We start from the raw sequence: 18,058 nt of genomic DNA, 5'->3' as shown, positions 1-18,058 counted from the left end.
GGTGTTCAGAATGGTTTGATCCCCATCCAGCTGAATTCCTGACACCAGACGAAATCCAGGTCTCCTACTCCTCCGCCATCTTGCTCCGCCCCCCTGCCTGCCTTTCTAAGCTTAACATGGTCAGAGTCCTCACCTGGGGCCATGGAAGCTCTAAGCTCCCCTACCTCCCCTACCCTTCCTCTTTGTCTGCCCCTCCCTCACCCCCCTTTGGCCACAGGAGGCATCTTTCCTCATTCTTAAGAAGCTCATGCCCTCTGTAAGGACTTTGCTCTTGTTGTCCTCTTTGCTTGGTGTTCTTTGAGGACTGCCCTCTCCTGCTCCATTCGGGGTCACCTCCTGGGGAGTGTAAACATCACTCCCTGGGGGAGCTTTCTCTACCCACCTGTAATGCCCCTCTTCATCCCTGATCATTTTCCTTGCTCTGAAGTCAGCTTTGCTGGTATTGATACAGTTAGTCCGGATTTCTACTTATCTTTGTTAGTGTGGGACATCTTTCTCTATTCCTTTACTTTTAACCTGTACCTTTATAATTTAAAGTAGGTTCTTGTAGATAACATACAGTCGGGGTTTTTTTTGTTTGTTTGTAATCCACTGACAGTCTTTTTTCTTTTAATTGGTGTATTTAGACTATTGACATGTAAAGTGATGATTAATATATGTTAGGTTACTATCCACCAGGCCTGTTAGTGTATTTCCCTTGTTCCTCTTGTTGTTTCTTATTCTTTTTCTGCCTTCTCTCTCTTTTTTTTTTTTTTTTTTGAGGGAGTGTGTACCTGAGTGGGAGAGGTAGGGAGAGGGGGAGAGAGAGAATCTTAAGCAGGCTCTGCACCCAGCACAGAGCCCAACGTGGGGCTCAGTCTCACAGCCCTGAGATCATGACCTGAGCTGAAACCAAGAGTCGGACACTTAACTGACCGAGCTACCCAGGCTCCCTGTGCCTTCTCTGATATTAATTGAGCATTTTATATAATTCCAGTTTTTCTCTTTTCTTAGCATATCCATGATAACTGTTTATCTTTTAATTTTTTTTTTTTTTACTTTTTTTGGTGATTATTCTTGTGTTTGACATATACATTTGTAATTAATCCAAGTCCTCTTTCAAATAGCACTATTCTGCTCCACAGGTAGTACAAGTACCTTATAACAGAGTACTGCCAATTCTTTCCTTCCATCCTTATAACATTGCTGTCATTCATTACTTATCCAATCATTGAATACTTGGTTGCTATTATTATTGGGAACAAACTGTTATCTGCTAGATCAATTAGGAATAAGAAAAATAAAAGATTTTATTTACCTACATTTATTTCTTCTCTAAAGCTCTTCCTTTTAAAAGTAGATCTGTATTTCTTTTTTTTTTTTTTTAAGATTTTATTTATTTATTTGAGAGAGAGAGAATGAGAGAGAGAGAACACCTGAGAGGAGATAGGGTCAGAGGACGAAGCAGACTCCCTGCCGAGCAGGAAGCCCGATGCGGGACTCGATCCAGGGACTCCAGGATCATGACCTGAGCCGAAGGCAGTCGTTCAACCAACTGAGCCACCCAGGCACCCTAGATCTGTATTTCTGATCTATATCATTTTCCTTCTCTTTGATGAATTTAACATTTCTTGCAAGGCAGGCCTACTGGCCACAAATTTCCTAAGTTTTGTTTGCCTGAGAAAATCTTTATTTTTTCTTTCACTTTTGAAGGATACAGAATACTATGTTGGTGGGTTTCTTTCTCTCAACACTTTATTTTCATCTACTTGCTTCTTGCTTTTATGATTTCTGAAGAGAAGTTTACTGTAATACTTACCCTTACTCCTCTATCGTTATTTTTAAACTCTGGTTTCTTTCAAGATTTTCCCTTTGTTTTTGATTTTTGGTATGTCTTAGTCTAATTGGGCTGCTATAACAACGTGTCATACACTGGGTAGCTTGTAACAATAGAAATTTATTTCTCACAGTTCTGGAGGCTGTAAAGTCCAAGATTAAGATGTCAGCAGACCTGGTATCTGGTGAGAGCCTGCTTCCTGGTTTATAGATGGCTGTCTCTGTGTCCTCATATGGCGGAAGTGGTAAGGGAGTGCTCTGGGGTCTCTTTTCTAACTAATTCCATTCCTAAGGGCTTTACCCTGATGACCTAATCACCTCCCAAAGACCCTATCTCCAAATACCATCACACTGGGGGTTAGGTTTCAAAAAATGAATTCTGGGGGGAGGGGCACAAACACTCAGTTTCTAACACACAGTTTGAATAGGATATATCTAGATATAGATATTTTAGTATTTATCCTACTTGGCATTTTCTATGCTTCCTGGGGTTGTGGTTTGGTATCTGTCATTAATTTGAAAAATTCTCATGTACATTAAAATTATGTATTAAAATACACATTTAATTATAATTTCAAATATTTTTTCTGTTCCTTTCTTTTCCTCTTGGTATTCCCATTAGGTGTATATTATACATTTTACCATTGTCCCACAGATCTTAAATGTTTTGTTCAGGCGTTTTTTTTTTTTTAAATAAAGATTTTATTTCTTTGAGAGAGAGAGAGGGAGACAGTGAGAGAGAGCACAAGTGGAGGGGTGGGGAAAGGGAGAAGCAGGCTCCCCGCTGAGCAGGGATCCTGATGTGGGGCTCAATCCCAGGACCCTGGCATCATGACCTGAGCCAAAGGCAGACACTTAACTGACTGAGCCACCCAGGCGCCCCTGTTCAGTTTTTTTTATCCTTTTTCCCTTTTGCATTTCAGTTTCAAGGTTTCTACTGACTTATCTTCAAGCTCACAGTTCCTTTCCTCAGTTGTCCAATTGATTGATGAGCCCATCACAGACATTCTTCATTTCTGTTACAGTGTTTCTCATTTCTAGCATTTGCTTTTAATTCTTTCTTGGAGTTTGCATCTCTCTGCTACGTTAGTTATTTCTTCTTGCATGCTGTCCACTTTTTCTATTATAACCCTTAACATATTAATCATAGTTATTTTAAATTCCTGGTCTGATAATTTCAAAATCTCTGCCAAATCTGAGTCTGATTCTGATGTTTGTTTTGTCTCTTCAAACTGGCTTTTTTTTTTTTTTTTTGACTTTTTAGTATGCCTTGTAGTTTTTTGTTGAAAGCTGAACATCATATACCATGTAAAAGGAAGTGAAGGCCTTTATAGTGTGAGGCTTTATGTGTGTTTCTCTTGGAGTTAAGCTGTGCTTATTGTCTGCTGAAGCTGTTGACGATCATGTCAAAGGATGCCCGTGTTTTTGTCTCCCCTGTTGTCTCTCTTAAATAAGGTCTTAGTTCCTTCACTTGTTACTATACAAAGGTCCTTTTGATGTTGTGAAAAGGTGTGGGGGAGAAGTGTTCCACAGACCTATGATCAGATCTCAGTCTTTCAGTGAGCCTGGGTCTCTGGGCTATGACCTTCACAAGTGCTTCTCAGTTTTGTTTTTTTGTGTCCCCCCCACTTTCCCCTTAGGTGAGACAGCAAAGCTAGAGGGAACTTGAGTTGGGTGCTTCCTTTCCCCCAGGTGGGCTAGGTTCTGGTAAAACCCCAGTAGGTAAGGGCTCTGGTAAAACACTTCTTCTTGAGGAAAGGCCTGGTTAAGAAGAACAGAACGCTCCAGGTGTATTTCAAAATGGCTCTTTCCCCTCCCTCTGCTGAAGCACGAGGTTTTTTTCCCCCCTCCAATCCTCACTGTGAGAAAGTGGTAGGGTTCCTAGAGAGAAAACACAGAGAAGTGTGGGGGTCTCCCAAAGATCAGGCCCCTCTTGACTCTAACTCTCAAATTTGTGTACACGGAGCCTCCAGCAATTGGTCAACTACCATTGACATTTTCCTACCCTGTTATTCTTTTCCCAGGGGTTTCTCTTCTTGGGCTTCTGCTATGGCAAGTTATGATTCTGCCTGTCTCTCCGATTTGGGGGGCGGTGATTTTCCTTGTGACTTTAATTCTCTGATGGCTTGAAGAAGAGCTGCTGATTTTCAGTTTGTTCAGCTTTTTCATATTGTTAGGATGGGGGGTGATGACTTCCAAGCTCCCTACATGCTGGACTGGAAACCATAATCCCCCCTATCTGAATTAAAGCAGCTTCCTTCTTCCCCATCCTATCACTCTGTTTTATTTTCTTTCTAACACCAAAGCGCCTATCTGAAAGTCTCTAGTTCAACCACTTACTTACTTATTTATTGGCTGTCTCCCTTACTAAAACTGGGATTCCGGGAGCATGAGACCACCAGCCCTTGACACAGTATCTGGCATGAAGGAGCCTCAACAGATACATTGCCTGAATGAGTGAGAAAAGGCCTCCAGCTCGCGAGGCTCTGACCACTAGATGTTAACCAAATCTGTTGAGCCCCTGCACATTTCAAGAATGAGATCTGTTGGGACTGTCTGTCTTTTGGCTTCATGGAGATACCTGAAAGTCCAGGATGAAAGGGTGACAGTGTGGTCCTAGGGTCCTGAGCAGGCTTCTGGTGCTATACCTTTTCTTCTGTTTGGTGGGTTTGAGAAAAGTCTCCACCGTCAAAACATAGAGATGTAAAAACTGCAAAGATTGACTAAGCCTATTTTGAGATCAGCACCTAGAGCACAGAGGAAGAGTCACATTTGAGGAGACTCAGACAAGAGCAAAGAAGGATAAAACTGTTAGTTTTACTAATTAGGAAAAATAATGAGTGTCTCTCCCTTATGACAGTACTCTTGGGGTGAGGGGGGAGTGGGCATCTTAATTCCAAAGAAGAAAATCAAGGAGCTATTCAGTCTAAAATTACTCAGAGTTGTCTAGTCCAGGTAATGGTTGTTATTATAACCAACAAATAAGAAAATAAGAAAGAACAGCCCTTTCCTCCCATTTTTTTTGGCAACACCACACTTAAGACAATTTAAAATACATTCCTTAAAACAGTAAATATACTTCTTCCTATGACTTACACTAGAAGCAGTCCATAATCAGTGAGATACAGCTGTGATGGAAGTATGCACAAAGAAAACCAGACAACAAAACCCCCACAACAACAAACAACAAACTAATGGATTTCAAGGATGGTACAGAAAATACACCCTTCAGGAGAAATTCTCAAATTCTGGGGGTACACAGAGGAGTTCTGTGTGCTTCTGACACCCTGACAGAACAACCAGGAGAACACATGCAGTCTCTTGGCCAGGAGGTCCTTCCTACTGAGGCAGCTCAGAGGTAGAGGATGAGAACAGTCTTGGTTTCTGACACAAAGCAGGCTCTACCATTTGCCACTCAGCATACATTTACACAGGCTGGCTCTGGCTGCCGAGGGAGGGAGGATAAGGCAAAGGAGAGAAAGTTGTATATATCAAAGGCCAACTGAAAAAAAGGGAAAACAATGTCAACTTTTGAGGTAAATCAATGGAGAAAGAATTCTCAAGAGCCAAATTGTTGTAAAGGATAAAACAGGACCTAGGAGTTAATAATAGGCTATAGATTTTTCCATCTGTATTGGGGCTTATCTTATAAATAAATGTTCTTTTATTATTCTTTGGCAACTGCTTGTGGGTGACTCAGATAGTCTTTCAAAAACCAGACAAAAGAAATAATATAAATCCCTTGTATCCAGGGAATTCCTCTAATTAGGAGTGGCAATGAATTGGAAAAGAAGTTTGTTTTTGATATAACATCTGCAAATGACAGCTGCCTTTCACAAAGTTCTCAATGTCATTCCTTTACTAAAAAAACTCCAATAACAATAATAATAAATTTCCAAAAGAACATATTGCGATAATAGATTTAATTACATATTTTTGGGGCACCTGGTTGGCTCAGTCAGTAGAGTATGTGATGCTTGATCTTGGGGTTGTAAGTTCAAGCCCCATGTAAGGTGTAGAGATTACTTAAAAAAATAAAATCTTAAAAAAAATAATGTCTTTTAGTAAATTCTGGTTATTCAGCATTTTCAATTATCTTTTAGAATAAATGATTCTTCACATATTCAAAAGTTAACAATTTACTTTCCCTGAGAATTTCCCAGAATGTTTTAAAGGATATGCTTTAATCTCAAGAAGGTTATTTGGTTGGGGTTGAGATAAATATTTAACAAAATTGCATAGATGAAATAAAAAGAAATTTCCATAACCATGTTGCAGTCAAACATACTCCATATATAACGAAGCCACATTAGTAAAAGATTTCCTTTCAAACAGAGATGCCAATACTGGCTACTTTTCACCTTACATGTGCAAAAATGCTTTTGTGATTTCTGGTGCATCAGCCTTAACCAGGATTTCTGGGCACTGGCTCCAGATGAAGGTTCTGGGCTAGCTGTCTTCCTGAATTGGATGAGAACACACACACACACAGGCATACGCTCACACACTGACACACTCACAGTAGCTGCTGAGCCTGCAAGGGAGACAGATACCACCTTGACAGCAACCTGGTGAGTTGGGGCAGCTTAGGGAAAGGACGGGCATCTAGGAACAGGAGGATCAAACAGGGCCCATCTTAAAGGGGCACTTAGAATCCTTGAAAAGGACTGCAGAGAGAACTTGGTCCCCAACCTGAATGCTACAGCTGAGGAAATAAAAGTCTAAAGAAATTAAGAGACCTGCCCAAGACCCGCACCCACGTGTGGCTGCACAGGAACTGGAACTCTGGGGTCCCGTCCTCTATCCTGGCATTCTTTCCTGCATGTACTTCTCAGAAATGGCTGAATCATCCATTTTCTCCTCTGCCCGTATCTACTAGGGCCAAGTAAGGAGAGTCTGGAGGACATTAACATGTCTTTCACTTAGAAAATTGACATTCTGGTTGAGGTGATAAGGAGGACTCTCAGCTTCCTCAAAGCTTTCTCTTGTCCTAACTGTGCCCGGTCAAGGCTGCTCCAGCATGTCCACCCTCTGGCCGGGCAGTCACTAGCCAGTTGCTAATGTGCCTGGAGATAAACATGACAGGAACACTAAAACCTACCTTTACAAATTCATAAAAGCAAATGTTTTGAACACCAAAATTATTTTTAGTTGCTGAAAAAAGAAAAGCAACACGGGTTCTCACTGTGATATGGAAGCTTTATGAACCCCTTTTCTGCAGAATAAATTAGGCATTTAAACAAACCCTTTCAAGCACTCGTGTTCTGCTCTATATGCAAGTTTTCCCTGACTACTAACTTAGTAATAAAAATAGAAATAAAAAAACCCCGGCAATCTGACAACAGCACATTTCTTTTCATGACCAAAGACTACCATGTCAATATTTACAGAGATGAACTTACTTTGAAAATAATTTCACAATGAAATCCTGTTACTGAACACACTGATATTTATTTATTTATTTATTTATTTATTTATTTATTTATTTATTTTTAAAAAGTTCAATAAAAGGCTCAAGAAGTGAGCAGACCCTCTCAGACGCGAGGGTTTTCTGTGCTCATACAGCACACCACACTTCAACATACCATTTCGCAAATGCTGTGTATTATTAAGAGGAGGCGGATTCTGCCAGGCACATAATTTGTATATTTAAGGGAGGAGTATGGAATGAAAAAGCGAAATATGTTAAATTTCAAAGGACTTGGAAGCAATGCTGCCTGTGAGCTTGTATTACAAATAGCCCTACATTATTACATACGCTATTAATGAGGCCGAGTGAATGAAAGTACATTTTGAATATGCATGACTCTATCCAATGAGCAGGACTTTTGTGTACTGATGAGGTTTTTTTTTTTTCCCCTCCTAAAAAAGGATTAAAATTATTCTTAGAGAAGTATGGCTGCCCAGAGACCAGTAAAATAAATGTACTTAGACCAGAGTCATACTATATTCAGATGAAATATACAGGTGCTAAAAGAATGCCTTTGACTCCACCTATAATTCGTGAAACTTGTGCTTAATCCTGTCCTCCTCCAAAGAAATATTCCTCAGTTTCAAGCAGCTGCGTCAATACAATTTCTAAGCAAAAAAAAAAGATTTTGGTGGAGATCCCTAAAAGTAGGCAAGGTTAAATAAACCTTTTGAGTACAAAGCCTTTACTTCCACAGTGAGGAGCACTAGTTAAAAGACTGGGGAATGGGTAAATTATTGCACCAAATGGCTGAGAATTAATCTCTGCTGACTAGCTGTAATCTAACGAGGCGTCTGTGTCCCAGGGAGCCCGCAGCATGTCCCTGGCGGTATGTGCAGTGTGTCGAGTCTGCGTGGCACCCTTTGTCCTCGCTCACAGGCGGCCTTTCCTCTCATTGTCCATAATATCCTCATGCATCTGGGACGCGTGGAATGCATTCATACTAACAGACTTACCATTGTTTTCTCTCAGAAGCTTTGTTGAGCAAAGACTGCATCACGGTTACTGATAATTATATTGCTTAATTAATCAAGACAAAAAAAATTTGCAAATCATTGCCTGGTTGCCAAGCAGGGAGATAAAAAATGACAACAATACAAGCTGAAGCAATATAACAAAAGTAACAGCTATCTGATCAGAAATTCTTATATAATGAAGCTATTAATGCTAAATCGGTTAATGTTAACATTGCTCCAGGTGTCTCTACTTAGATGCAAACAAAAAGGCTAACATTATGGATATAAAAGGCCAAATGTTGCCATGGATTCTGTAACCTGATAGAGAGGACAGCCTTTTCATTTGATTAGGGAATGCAATTTAAATACCAGGGACTGAAGCCAAACAAACAGACTTTCCCTCCACAAGCCTCTTGCATTCACCCTGGGGTCAGTGGTTGGTGAACAAAAGGTCAGCCACACTTGCCCTGGAAATGTCTGGATTAATTTTATTACATTGTAATGGTTTGTACTTTAAATGTGGGGATAACACTAAATTTCCAGTTGGCCATTATTCTCTTCTTTCCTTTAGGCTCTTTGAATTGAAATATTAAGACACCGATTTGCTCAATTCATCTTGTCAAAATTTATGACCAAATTTATAAAACTTACATACATTTTCTAAAGAAATTTTGAAAAGGTATGTTAATATGTGTTTTCATGTGTTAAAAGTGTAATGCCTATTAAAAAATCACTTTTTAAGAAAGTTACAAGTGTCACTTTTAACACTGTGAAGTGAATTGAAATACCTTTTATGTTCTTTATTTACTACAAAAAATAAAGGCGACATTTTTAGGATGGTAAGTGACATTTTAGAGGGCCATGTTGAAAATGAACTAATAAAACCAGTTAATCCACACTAAATAATAAAGAACCACATTTTGCAGATTTGGAAGCTATAGGACACTAAATCTGTTGGTTGTCTAATATAAACATTTTTAGTTTAATTCTTAAAATTAGTGTTCTTCCTGGACAAACATAAATGCCACTAGCACTCAGAGCCATTTTCTTACACAAGAGTGAAAATTTTCCGCACACACAAAGACATGAATCAGAAATAACACAAATATTTAGTATGAAGAACTTGTGGCATCTTCACTCCCTGAACAGAAAAGAGGGTTCCCTTTATGTCAGGCTTCTCACCAGCCAGAGTGGGGCTTTTCTGAATTCAGGAGGTGACCCACACTGTGTCTAGTCTGAGAAATGATTCATTATTTATTCTATTTTCATGTAGTGACTGTAACTGAAAAATTACTAGCAATGGTAATAACAACAGCAACAACTAACACTTAAACGGCTTTTATTCTGAGCCAGCCACTGTTTGAGGCACCTTTCACTTCTTAGTTCATTTAATCTGCATGACTTTAACACTTTCGATCATGCTATAAATCCCAGGAAATCTCAGTTACCTATTATTTCAAAGCCAAAAGTAGAGAGTATTTAGAATGGTAACTTTTAGCTCCTTCAAGAGAACAATTTGGAATGAAAATGAAGATTACACTTAATACCAACCTAGAGCACAAAGTCATTTTCTTGAGGAGTGACTTAACTATGCTAAACGTTTAATTAAAAACTTAAAAGCAAACCCTTCCATTAATAATTCCAACACAAAAACAAGTCACTATATAAAGCACCGCTAAAATAGCACTAAAGGCATGGCAAGGATCGAAACCGCAGCCAATGTAGTACACGGCACATAACCATTGGATTGTTCCAGCCATTCCCATGATCAATACCAATTGACGTGGCTGCATTGATTCTGTGGCAAGGTGCTTCAATTGTTAAAAATCATCACATGGGCAGGCTGTGCTACAGAGGCCTAGTCTTCTTCACGGCCATGCTCGCAATCCTTCAGGATTGACCCCCATTAGCAGCAGTCAGAGGCTCGGTGAGCAGTGCCTGTTTGTCACGGAAGGTCGAATTCTATACCCACAGCCATCCACAAAATGCTAGATGTGACAGGGGGTTCATTCAACTCTTATTATTATTAATTAATGTGTCCCAAATTTAAAATTACCATTTTTTAAAATTAAGAAAAAATTTTAAATTCAAAACATTTAAAATACCATTCATGTCTTCACACAATAATTTCCAAAGAATCTAGACATAAAAATACAGAATTCTGTCCTCCTAAGGAAAGATACTCTGAAAAATCCCAATTCATACTGAATTTCCCTATAGCATGTGTAATTCAGATATATGTGAGACATTAGCCAGTTGGAAAAAAGTCCTCCTTAACATATTTATTATCACTGTTTTTCAAAAACAGTGAATCATGTGGCAAATGCTATATGAGTCAGAGTGATAATGCGGTGAAAACGTACCTCGGGTTTCTTCGTGATCGCGATAAAGAACATGTGATTCTTCACTGGGTAAATAATGATTGAAACGTCTCCGAAGGCGGTCGGGATAATGCCCCTGCGGTAGTCCCTGGAGTGTTCAGACCAGACGATGTGGACCTCGTCATTCCCCAAGTGACGGAGCTGCAATGGCCAATTGGCTCTTTATTAATCAGAGTGATAACAGCAGTTTATGAGGGGTCGTGGCTTACAAATTGAATTATAATACTCAGAGGCAAAAATATTTCACTACTAAAAAAAGGTACGACACCACTGTCTTCTATGAGGATTTAAAAAACACAAACACATGAAAACACCACTTACTTTTTCTATGAAATAAGTGGCACTGAGATGATGCGTATTAAGCATGGCAGGTACATTATTGCTGGAAGGGGATGAGACCTTTTCAAGGATTTTTTTAAATTGAATTTTACTCCTGGTACTAAATCCTTATGCTTTATATTGCTGAGCATGTCTCCAAACAATTAATGACATGAGCCTTTTATTCCATATTGCAATAGAGCTTCATAAGACTCTTAATTCAATGGTTATTAAGAAAAAATACGAATAAAAGAGACCAAAAGCTACTATAACACAATTGTTACCAAATGTATAAAAACTAGATTTGTGACAAAGCTTTAAGAAGCAGGGAGCATCGGGCTCCCTGCTCCGCAGGAAGCTTGCTTCTCCCTCTCCTGCTCCCCCTGCTTGTGTTCCCTCTCTTGCTGTGTCTCTCTCTGTCAAATAAATAAATAAAATCTTTAAAAAAAAAAATTACCTTCATTTAAGAAATTAATAAGTATTACTTAAATTTAATAAGAACACTAGTAACTAGCATTCAGAGATTGCCTTTGCCTCATCTTTCCACTAACTCTCTGAGGCAGATGACCTCATCTTTGTGTTATCTGACAGGGAGGAGATGGGGCTCAGGAAGACAAAGGCACACCTGACCAAGGTGTGCAAACAGCAAGGAGCAGAGCAGGCCTGGAAACCTGGGCTGGGGCCTCTAACTTAGTGCCATTTCTACTGTTCACGGCCATCGAAGTCGACACCAAAGCCAACTGTACTGTCGCAGCTCAAATAGTGTAGCCCACTGTTTTTGTCATTTTATAGACAAAGACGCCATAAAACCCAAAAACAAGCCAGAGATCCCCGGCGTCTCTGACGAGGGCTTAGCATGCCTCCAAGGAAGGGACTCTGAGACTTCTTCCTGGGCCGAGTTCTTCAGCCACAAGAACACCCTTGATGAAGGTCCTGCGTACCGACTGCACATCCCGGGCAGTGAAAGCCCTGCATGAAATCGTCTGATAAGCCTGAGGCTGTGACTAAAAGAAACTAGATTTTAAAGATTAAAATGTTGGCCTAAATTGAAGTCCTACAACCTTTATATAAAGGCTGACTGGTGAAGGCGCTTTGACACCTACTGAAAGTCTGAGGTTTGGTTCTCTCACATGCCACATAAGAAGAATGCTATCTACCACCGAAAAAAAGTATTTCTTGCTTCCTAGCTTATTTATAGATGAACGCTAAAAATGACTAAATTCAGAGGCACTGTTAATAAAATAGCAATGTTGTGTCAAAGGTAATGTTGTAGTTTTGTATTAAAATACACACACAAAAAAGGATGCTCTGGAGTACCATGTATTTAAAACATGTTAGCATAAATAAAATTTTCTTTACAGACTATTTGACCACAAAAGAAAACTCTGAGGTGACCCCAACATGGCCTCCTTTCCATTTACAAGGTTACAAAGGAAGTTGGCTTGCGGCAATGCTGTCCTATTTACTCTTTCATGCTTCTGGGAATGACTGTGTAAGTCAATTTTTTAAAAAGACTTACACCAGTACCTTTGTACTACTGTGAGGTACAGGTGTGATTGTAGGTAACCCCTATGGTGAGGGGCGCACGATTCAACTGTGTCTGAGCTTGGGCGCTGGGATAAATGCAACTGTGGGTGTTGAGCACAAGTCACGACGATCCAAAACAATTCAATGGTGTCTACAACTTTCTAAGTGTAAAATTACCCAGTACATTTTTCTTCTTCTTCTTCCCCTATCACATATAAAGGCTAAAAGGGTAGCAAGCAAAAGGTGTAGCCAAGCCATTACCACCATAAATAGTTAAAAGAAAAAGAAAGACACCAAGTTCTCATAGCAACACTGAATGTCTCCCTCTATTCCTCTATTTCCACCTCTCTTTCTTTTCTCTTTCCTTTCTAATAAAACATGCTAAGCTCTCACAACACACTCCTGAAATTCAATCGTTTTGGAGTGAAAACATGGTAGTCAGCATTACCAGCAACACATAAAGGCAGGTTTTCAAGGGAAATAGGAATTGTATCAAATTGAAACTTGGTGGTGGTTGGGGGTGGATTCAGCCCAGCAGAAGAGAATTGTGACAGTGGGGCTGCCCTCACCCTGTCAAGAGAGGCAAACTGCCAGGCGGTTTTGTTGTGCCCCTTGACATAATGCCAGCACAAAAGTCGCAATGGGAATAACACACCTACTACACACCCTCCAAATGTGGGGCTATCACCTCACGCCAGCACCCTAAAACCTGTGATGATTCCTTTCAATCCAGAAGCATAAGTTGCTCAAGGCATTAACTCTGAGGTAATACAGTGATTACTGAAATTTTGCAGTTACTCTCCCTTTTCTCAATTAGGTTCCTCAATTATATAATCCACGTAAGTCTCTCCTAATTCTGTTTGGACTGAGTTCTCAGAACCACAGCAAGGGAGAATAGTATCACACGGACAGACCCGTCCTCCCAGTGTGGCATTTCTGTAATTAAGGAAAAGCTATTTCTGTGTGGTAATGATACAATACTCATCATCTCAAAGCTGCTTTCAATGTCATGTGCTCCAGATCTCTGGACAAGCCACAGTTTAATTGGCTAACTCACAAAACTAAGGGCTAAGGCCACAGGACCCACTGACTGGTAGATCTGGAGCAGAGAGCAAAAACATGCCCTCTTCCGCCTCAGACCAGAACATAAGCAGGTGAAACAAGTAAAACTAACTCAGCCAAAATGTTCACCATGTCAGAAGAGGAAGGAATACTCTGGAAGCTTCAATGTGTTGCTCAATTTAAAGGGGATTTCATTACAGAGATGTCATTTTGTTGAGTTCTGGAGAATTCTGAGTAGAGGGCCCCCGTCTGAAATCCACCAGTGAGTTTGTTGCGTGCATGCAAGTCAAGCTGGTATGACTCATGTATGATCTGCGAAAGACCGATGAGTCTCACCCTGGGATGGAGCTGTCATTCACGCCAGCTACAGTTTCAATTGCACAACAGGCTCCAGAACGCATGGATGCTTAACAGGCTCGGAACAAATGCTCGCTTCTTCAGTCTTAAGAAATCAACCCCATGTCCTGCTACTTCTCATCCTGACAGAGTTTCAAAGTCCTTCGCCTGGGCCATTCTGCCTGCTGCTGCCAGGCGGCACGCACGGGTGACACTGGTCATGGTACACACCTAATAGGCTGACCTCCTTTCCCGACTAATTGCATTACATCGCCAGCTGGCTCCAGAAGGAGTCGTCTGTTTGATTGAAGAATTCCTGCTCCTCAGTAGGCCCGGCTGCTACTTTTACTAAGTAACAGTCAGGCCTGACATCCCCATTGTTCAGCTGACAGTGTGCCCATCCTAAAATCTAAGTTTTATTTGTAAATTAACCAAGAAACTTCCTGCCAGAACAGTGCTGCCTGGAGACTGATAATGTGGGCCTTTCATCCCTTTTCACTCGTACTGTATCACTGCCAATTTGTTTTTTATGTGGCTGGCCAGCCTGAGGCTATAAAAGCCTTGTAAGACATAAGTGCAATTATAGTCCTGGAGTCAAATGAATTGGACAAATCCAATAGCACAGCTCTGTCCCCACTCTGCAAACCCCTACAGCAGTTAGATTAGCTGTGAAAAATCTAATCTAGCTAGAGCTAACAAATTTCTGCAGTGAAGGATCAAGAGTTCAGTATGGGGTTGCAACCGGATTGTGGAATTGAAAAAGTGCCCCCATGACAGGGGCAGAAGAGAGCATGAATCACTTTAGAATTTTGCAGCTCATTTTTAAGCTGTTAGGGACAATTTAGTTAGAATAAGACAAGGAACTGTGGGCTGCTGTTACTGTGACTGATTTTTAGTCTGGCTGTGAGACATCCTGATAAAGAGAGTTTGTCACTAATGATGCTGAATCTCAGACCTGCAAAAGGTATCAGCTGAATTTTGATTATTACAGTAGGGAATCTTTCAACCAGGCCAAGCCTTGCAACATTATTTATAGCAAGGCGTTTTATCAAGAAAACATGACGTCTTTTCACAAAAAAAAAAAAAAAAAGAGAGAGAAAAAGGAAGAGGGAAAAAAATAAAAGAATCCTACCTAGGGAATAATTTTTAAAGATATTTTAAATAAACATATTAACAAAATAGTTCTCAGTCATAAAAAAGTCATAGAATATGGCAACATATGTGCAGATTATCAGCAATTTACAAGGTACTGCAAATAAAAAGGATGTGGAAGCCTTGCCTAAGGTCTTGGTAATCTGAAACAGAGCCGGGTCCTCCCTTCAATAAGAATGTTGCCACCAGGGTGGCCATCAAAACCTAAGACGGGGAGGCAGCTCCTCCATGGCTGAGGGAGGCAGCACACGGCCATCATGCTCTGCACATCCCAGGCACTTAGTCACCGTGAAAGTTGTCTGTGATTGTGCCGTGACCCAAGCTCTAAGGTCTTATAAACACCACTGCCCACGATATAGGAGGTTTAGACGTCTGGGGCTACAGTGATGAAAAGGCAAAACTGCAGAGAAAAGAGATGAGGTGGTAACAGTGGGGCCCACTGGCCAATATCAGTCACCTCCTAATGGGGCAGGAGAAATAAGATTCAATTAGACCAATGGGCAATGACGAGGGCTAATGTTAGAGATCTTACACCAGGCACCATGCTAAGCAGTTTCATGGGCATTATCCATTTACTTCACAACAACCCTGGGACATAGGCTGATTTCAATTTCGTTTAGTAGATGGGGAAACTGAGGCATGGGCTAGTAACAGTTGAGCCCAGGTCTGCCTGTCTCCAGACCCTGGCTATAACCACCACGCTAGATCCACCAATGGCAACCTTAGCTTCTCAATGAGCTGTTTTCCCACCCACTCAGGTCTGCAGTTTTTCTTGCATCCTTGTAGAAAGAGAGTGGGTGTGAGGTAGGGATTCCAGGCTTGCTCAGCCACCCACTAGCAGGCTACCTGCAGTCGTTCCTTTCATCTGGAAACTCAGAGAAGTGGGTCAGATTTCTAGGCTTCCTTCCCAGAGTAAGATTCCTCTTCTGTTAAGGTGCTCCTCACCTCTAATAGAGGGTCGCCTGAGGTGAACATCTTGCAGGTTAGAAAGTTCAGGGCCATGTTCCCCTGGGGAGTTTCTCAGAGGTGAAGGAGGTTCCCTTCTGCCTCCAGGGCCCAAGTTGGAAGAGAAACAAGGTCAGTGCCAAAGGTTGGACCCTAGGCAGGAGCACACCTGCACTTGTCATTTTCACAGATACTGCCCACTTGCCCCCAGCAAGCCTGGGAGGTGCCTGCTTTCTCAGCAATCTGTCAGTACAGGGTCCTTGCATCTTATGACCTTTGCTAACCTGAGAGGTCAACAATGTTATTTTCTGTCAGTTAACAGTCAGGTGAGGGAAGATCCAAAATTAATAACATTTAAGACCCTTCCTTTTCCTAAATCCTAATCTTAGGATCTAAGACTCAAATGACTGATTGCTTTTCATTTATTTCTTTGTCTAGTTTGTGCCAAGCTAGATATTTCAGATTAATTACAACTGTAGCTTGAGAAGATATACACTGAAATTGCATCCAGAGGAAATCAGTCTTGGTGCATGTTATGCCAAGGCCTTTGATTTGGACTAGGAGAGCCTCACCTACAAACCATGGTGGCTAAGAATGGTCCTCAAAGAGGCTTCTTACCTTTTTGGTGAGTGAATCATCTGAGTCTGATGGCATGCGAGTTGAAACGTGGAAAATGACTTCCACAGTCGAGGTAGCATAGTAAGGAGCGGTCTGCCCCGTGCTGCCATTGCGTTGAAGTCCACCCATGAACCCACAGTGGGTTGAGAGATCCACCTGATGCAGGTAACAAAGAGGAAAGAGTGAGGGTCAACCCTAAATTGTCCTCATTCACCAAGCAAGAATGTCCTTTGTTTTAAAGAAATCTAATTATTTTCATTTTTATAGCTTTCTGATAAAAAACAAATGTAATACTAAATTAGACAAAATCAAAACATGAAAGAAACATTCACAATGAAAGTGCTCCAAAATCCTATCAATCTAAGACAGGCACCATCACAAATTTGGTGCATATTTCTCTAGCTTTTTTCCATCCTATACACACGAACATATGTATACATGCGTGTGTATGTATGTGTATTTTTATGTATTTATGTACACACACACACACACACAGTTTCCCTATTGATGGATTTATGGGATTTTCTGCTTTCTCAAACAGTGCTGGTGTGATCAAATCACAAGGAGCATTCAAAGGAATGTTTTGGTAGGATGTTGTATCAAAGGGTACAGATGTTTTGATATTTAACAGCCATTGCTAACCTATCTTTCAAAGGGGTTGTTCTGATTTACACCACTACAAGTCTGGGAGTTATCATTCTTTTTTTTTTTATCATTCTTTTTCAAACTATGATGTAAATGCTCACTTCTTAGTCAATGCCTAGGACCTCCCCCCCCCTTTTTTTTAAATTTAACTTTTCATGAACTGGTATTCTTTCAGTAAAGCACCTATTGTAACACAATTGGAAAAAAAAGCAATAGAAGAATCTCTTCTGTGCCAAATATAATCAATATGTACACTAAACTAATGTTCTAGTCTTTTCTTAAAATTCCAGTTACGAATGTGTGGTTTAAAAAGTATAGCAGTTAAAATAATTAAGTATATTCTACCCAGTAAATAAGAAGTCACTTTATTAGTAAGAAGGACAATTTATTGGAGTACAGTAACATTTTTAGGCTAAAATCTACTTGACATTTTATAAAGTACATGGTCTTGACCTTAATGTAGGCTTCTCCTGTCCCCATCTCCATATTAGTTTCCTTGCTAACATTTAACTCTCAGAGACAAGTCTTATTTACGCACCCAGAGAGTTTCCCACAGCACAGATAACCAAGAAACCAAAACAAAAGTAAGGAAAAGTAAGAAAACTATTTCAGATATACTGATTTCCATTATAACTACTCTGAGTTCTTTTAGATTCTGGAAATATATTTTCCTTTAGATTTATGTTCCAAGAGACAGATGGGTGTGTGTGTGCGGGCACGCATGTGTATAAATGTATATGTCTGTCTGTCAGAGTATCATTTAGCAGAGAAAAAGCAAATTCTTTCAATATCAGTCATCCTGGGATCTCTCTTAGGGAAAGAGGTTGGCTGCT

At 40.4% G+C, this 18,058-nt stretch overlaps 1 protein-coding gene across 14 annotated transcripts in view; it reads right to left on the bottom strand.

Annotated features, from left to right (window-relative positions):
• The window catches only part of RALGAPA2 (Ral GTPase activating protein catalytic subunit alpha 2), a 327,287-nt gene that overhangs the window by 96,015 nt on the left and 213,214 nt on the right, over window positions 1-18,058 (bottom strand). For all 14 annotated transcript variants that reach the window (XR_010405762.1, XM_064572731.1, XM_064572744.1 and 11 more), the window contains 2 exons: window positions 16,581-16,736; window positions 10,605-10,763 (listed from right to left, as the gene is read on the bottom strand). Coding sequence is in view for 13 of the 14 variants with exons in the window: in XM_064572731.1 (XP_064428801.1) it covers window positions 10,605-10,763; window positions 16,581-16,736 (315 nt within the window). In the remaining variant the exon portion in view is untranslated. The remainder of the gene's footprint in view (window positions 1-10,604; window positions 10,764-16,580; window positions 16,737-18,058) is intronic.

Source organism: Mirounga angustirostris, unplaced genomic scaffold (genome assembly GCF_029215605.1).
Source record: "Mirounga angustirostris isolate CCGP_5_RB_7025 unplaced genomic scaffold, mMirAng1.0.hap1 SCAF_10, whole genome shotgun sequence".
Classification (NCBI taxonomy): Eukaryota; Metazoa; Chordata; class Mammalia; order Carnivora; family Phocidae; genus Mirounga; species Mirounga angustirostris.
The sequence above is the reverse complement of the archived record's forward strand: the minus strand, read 5'-3'. Positions and strand labels throughout refer to the sequence as shown.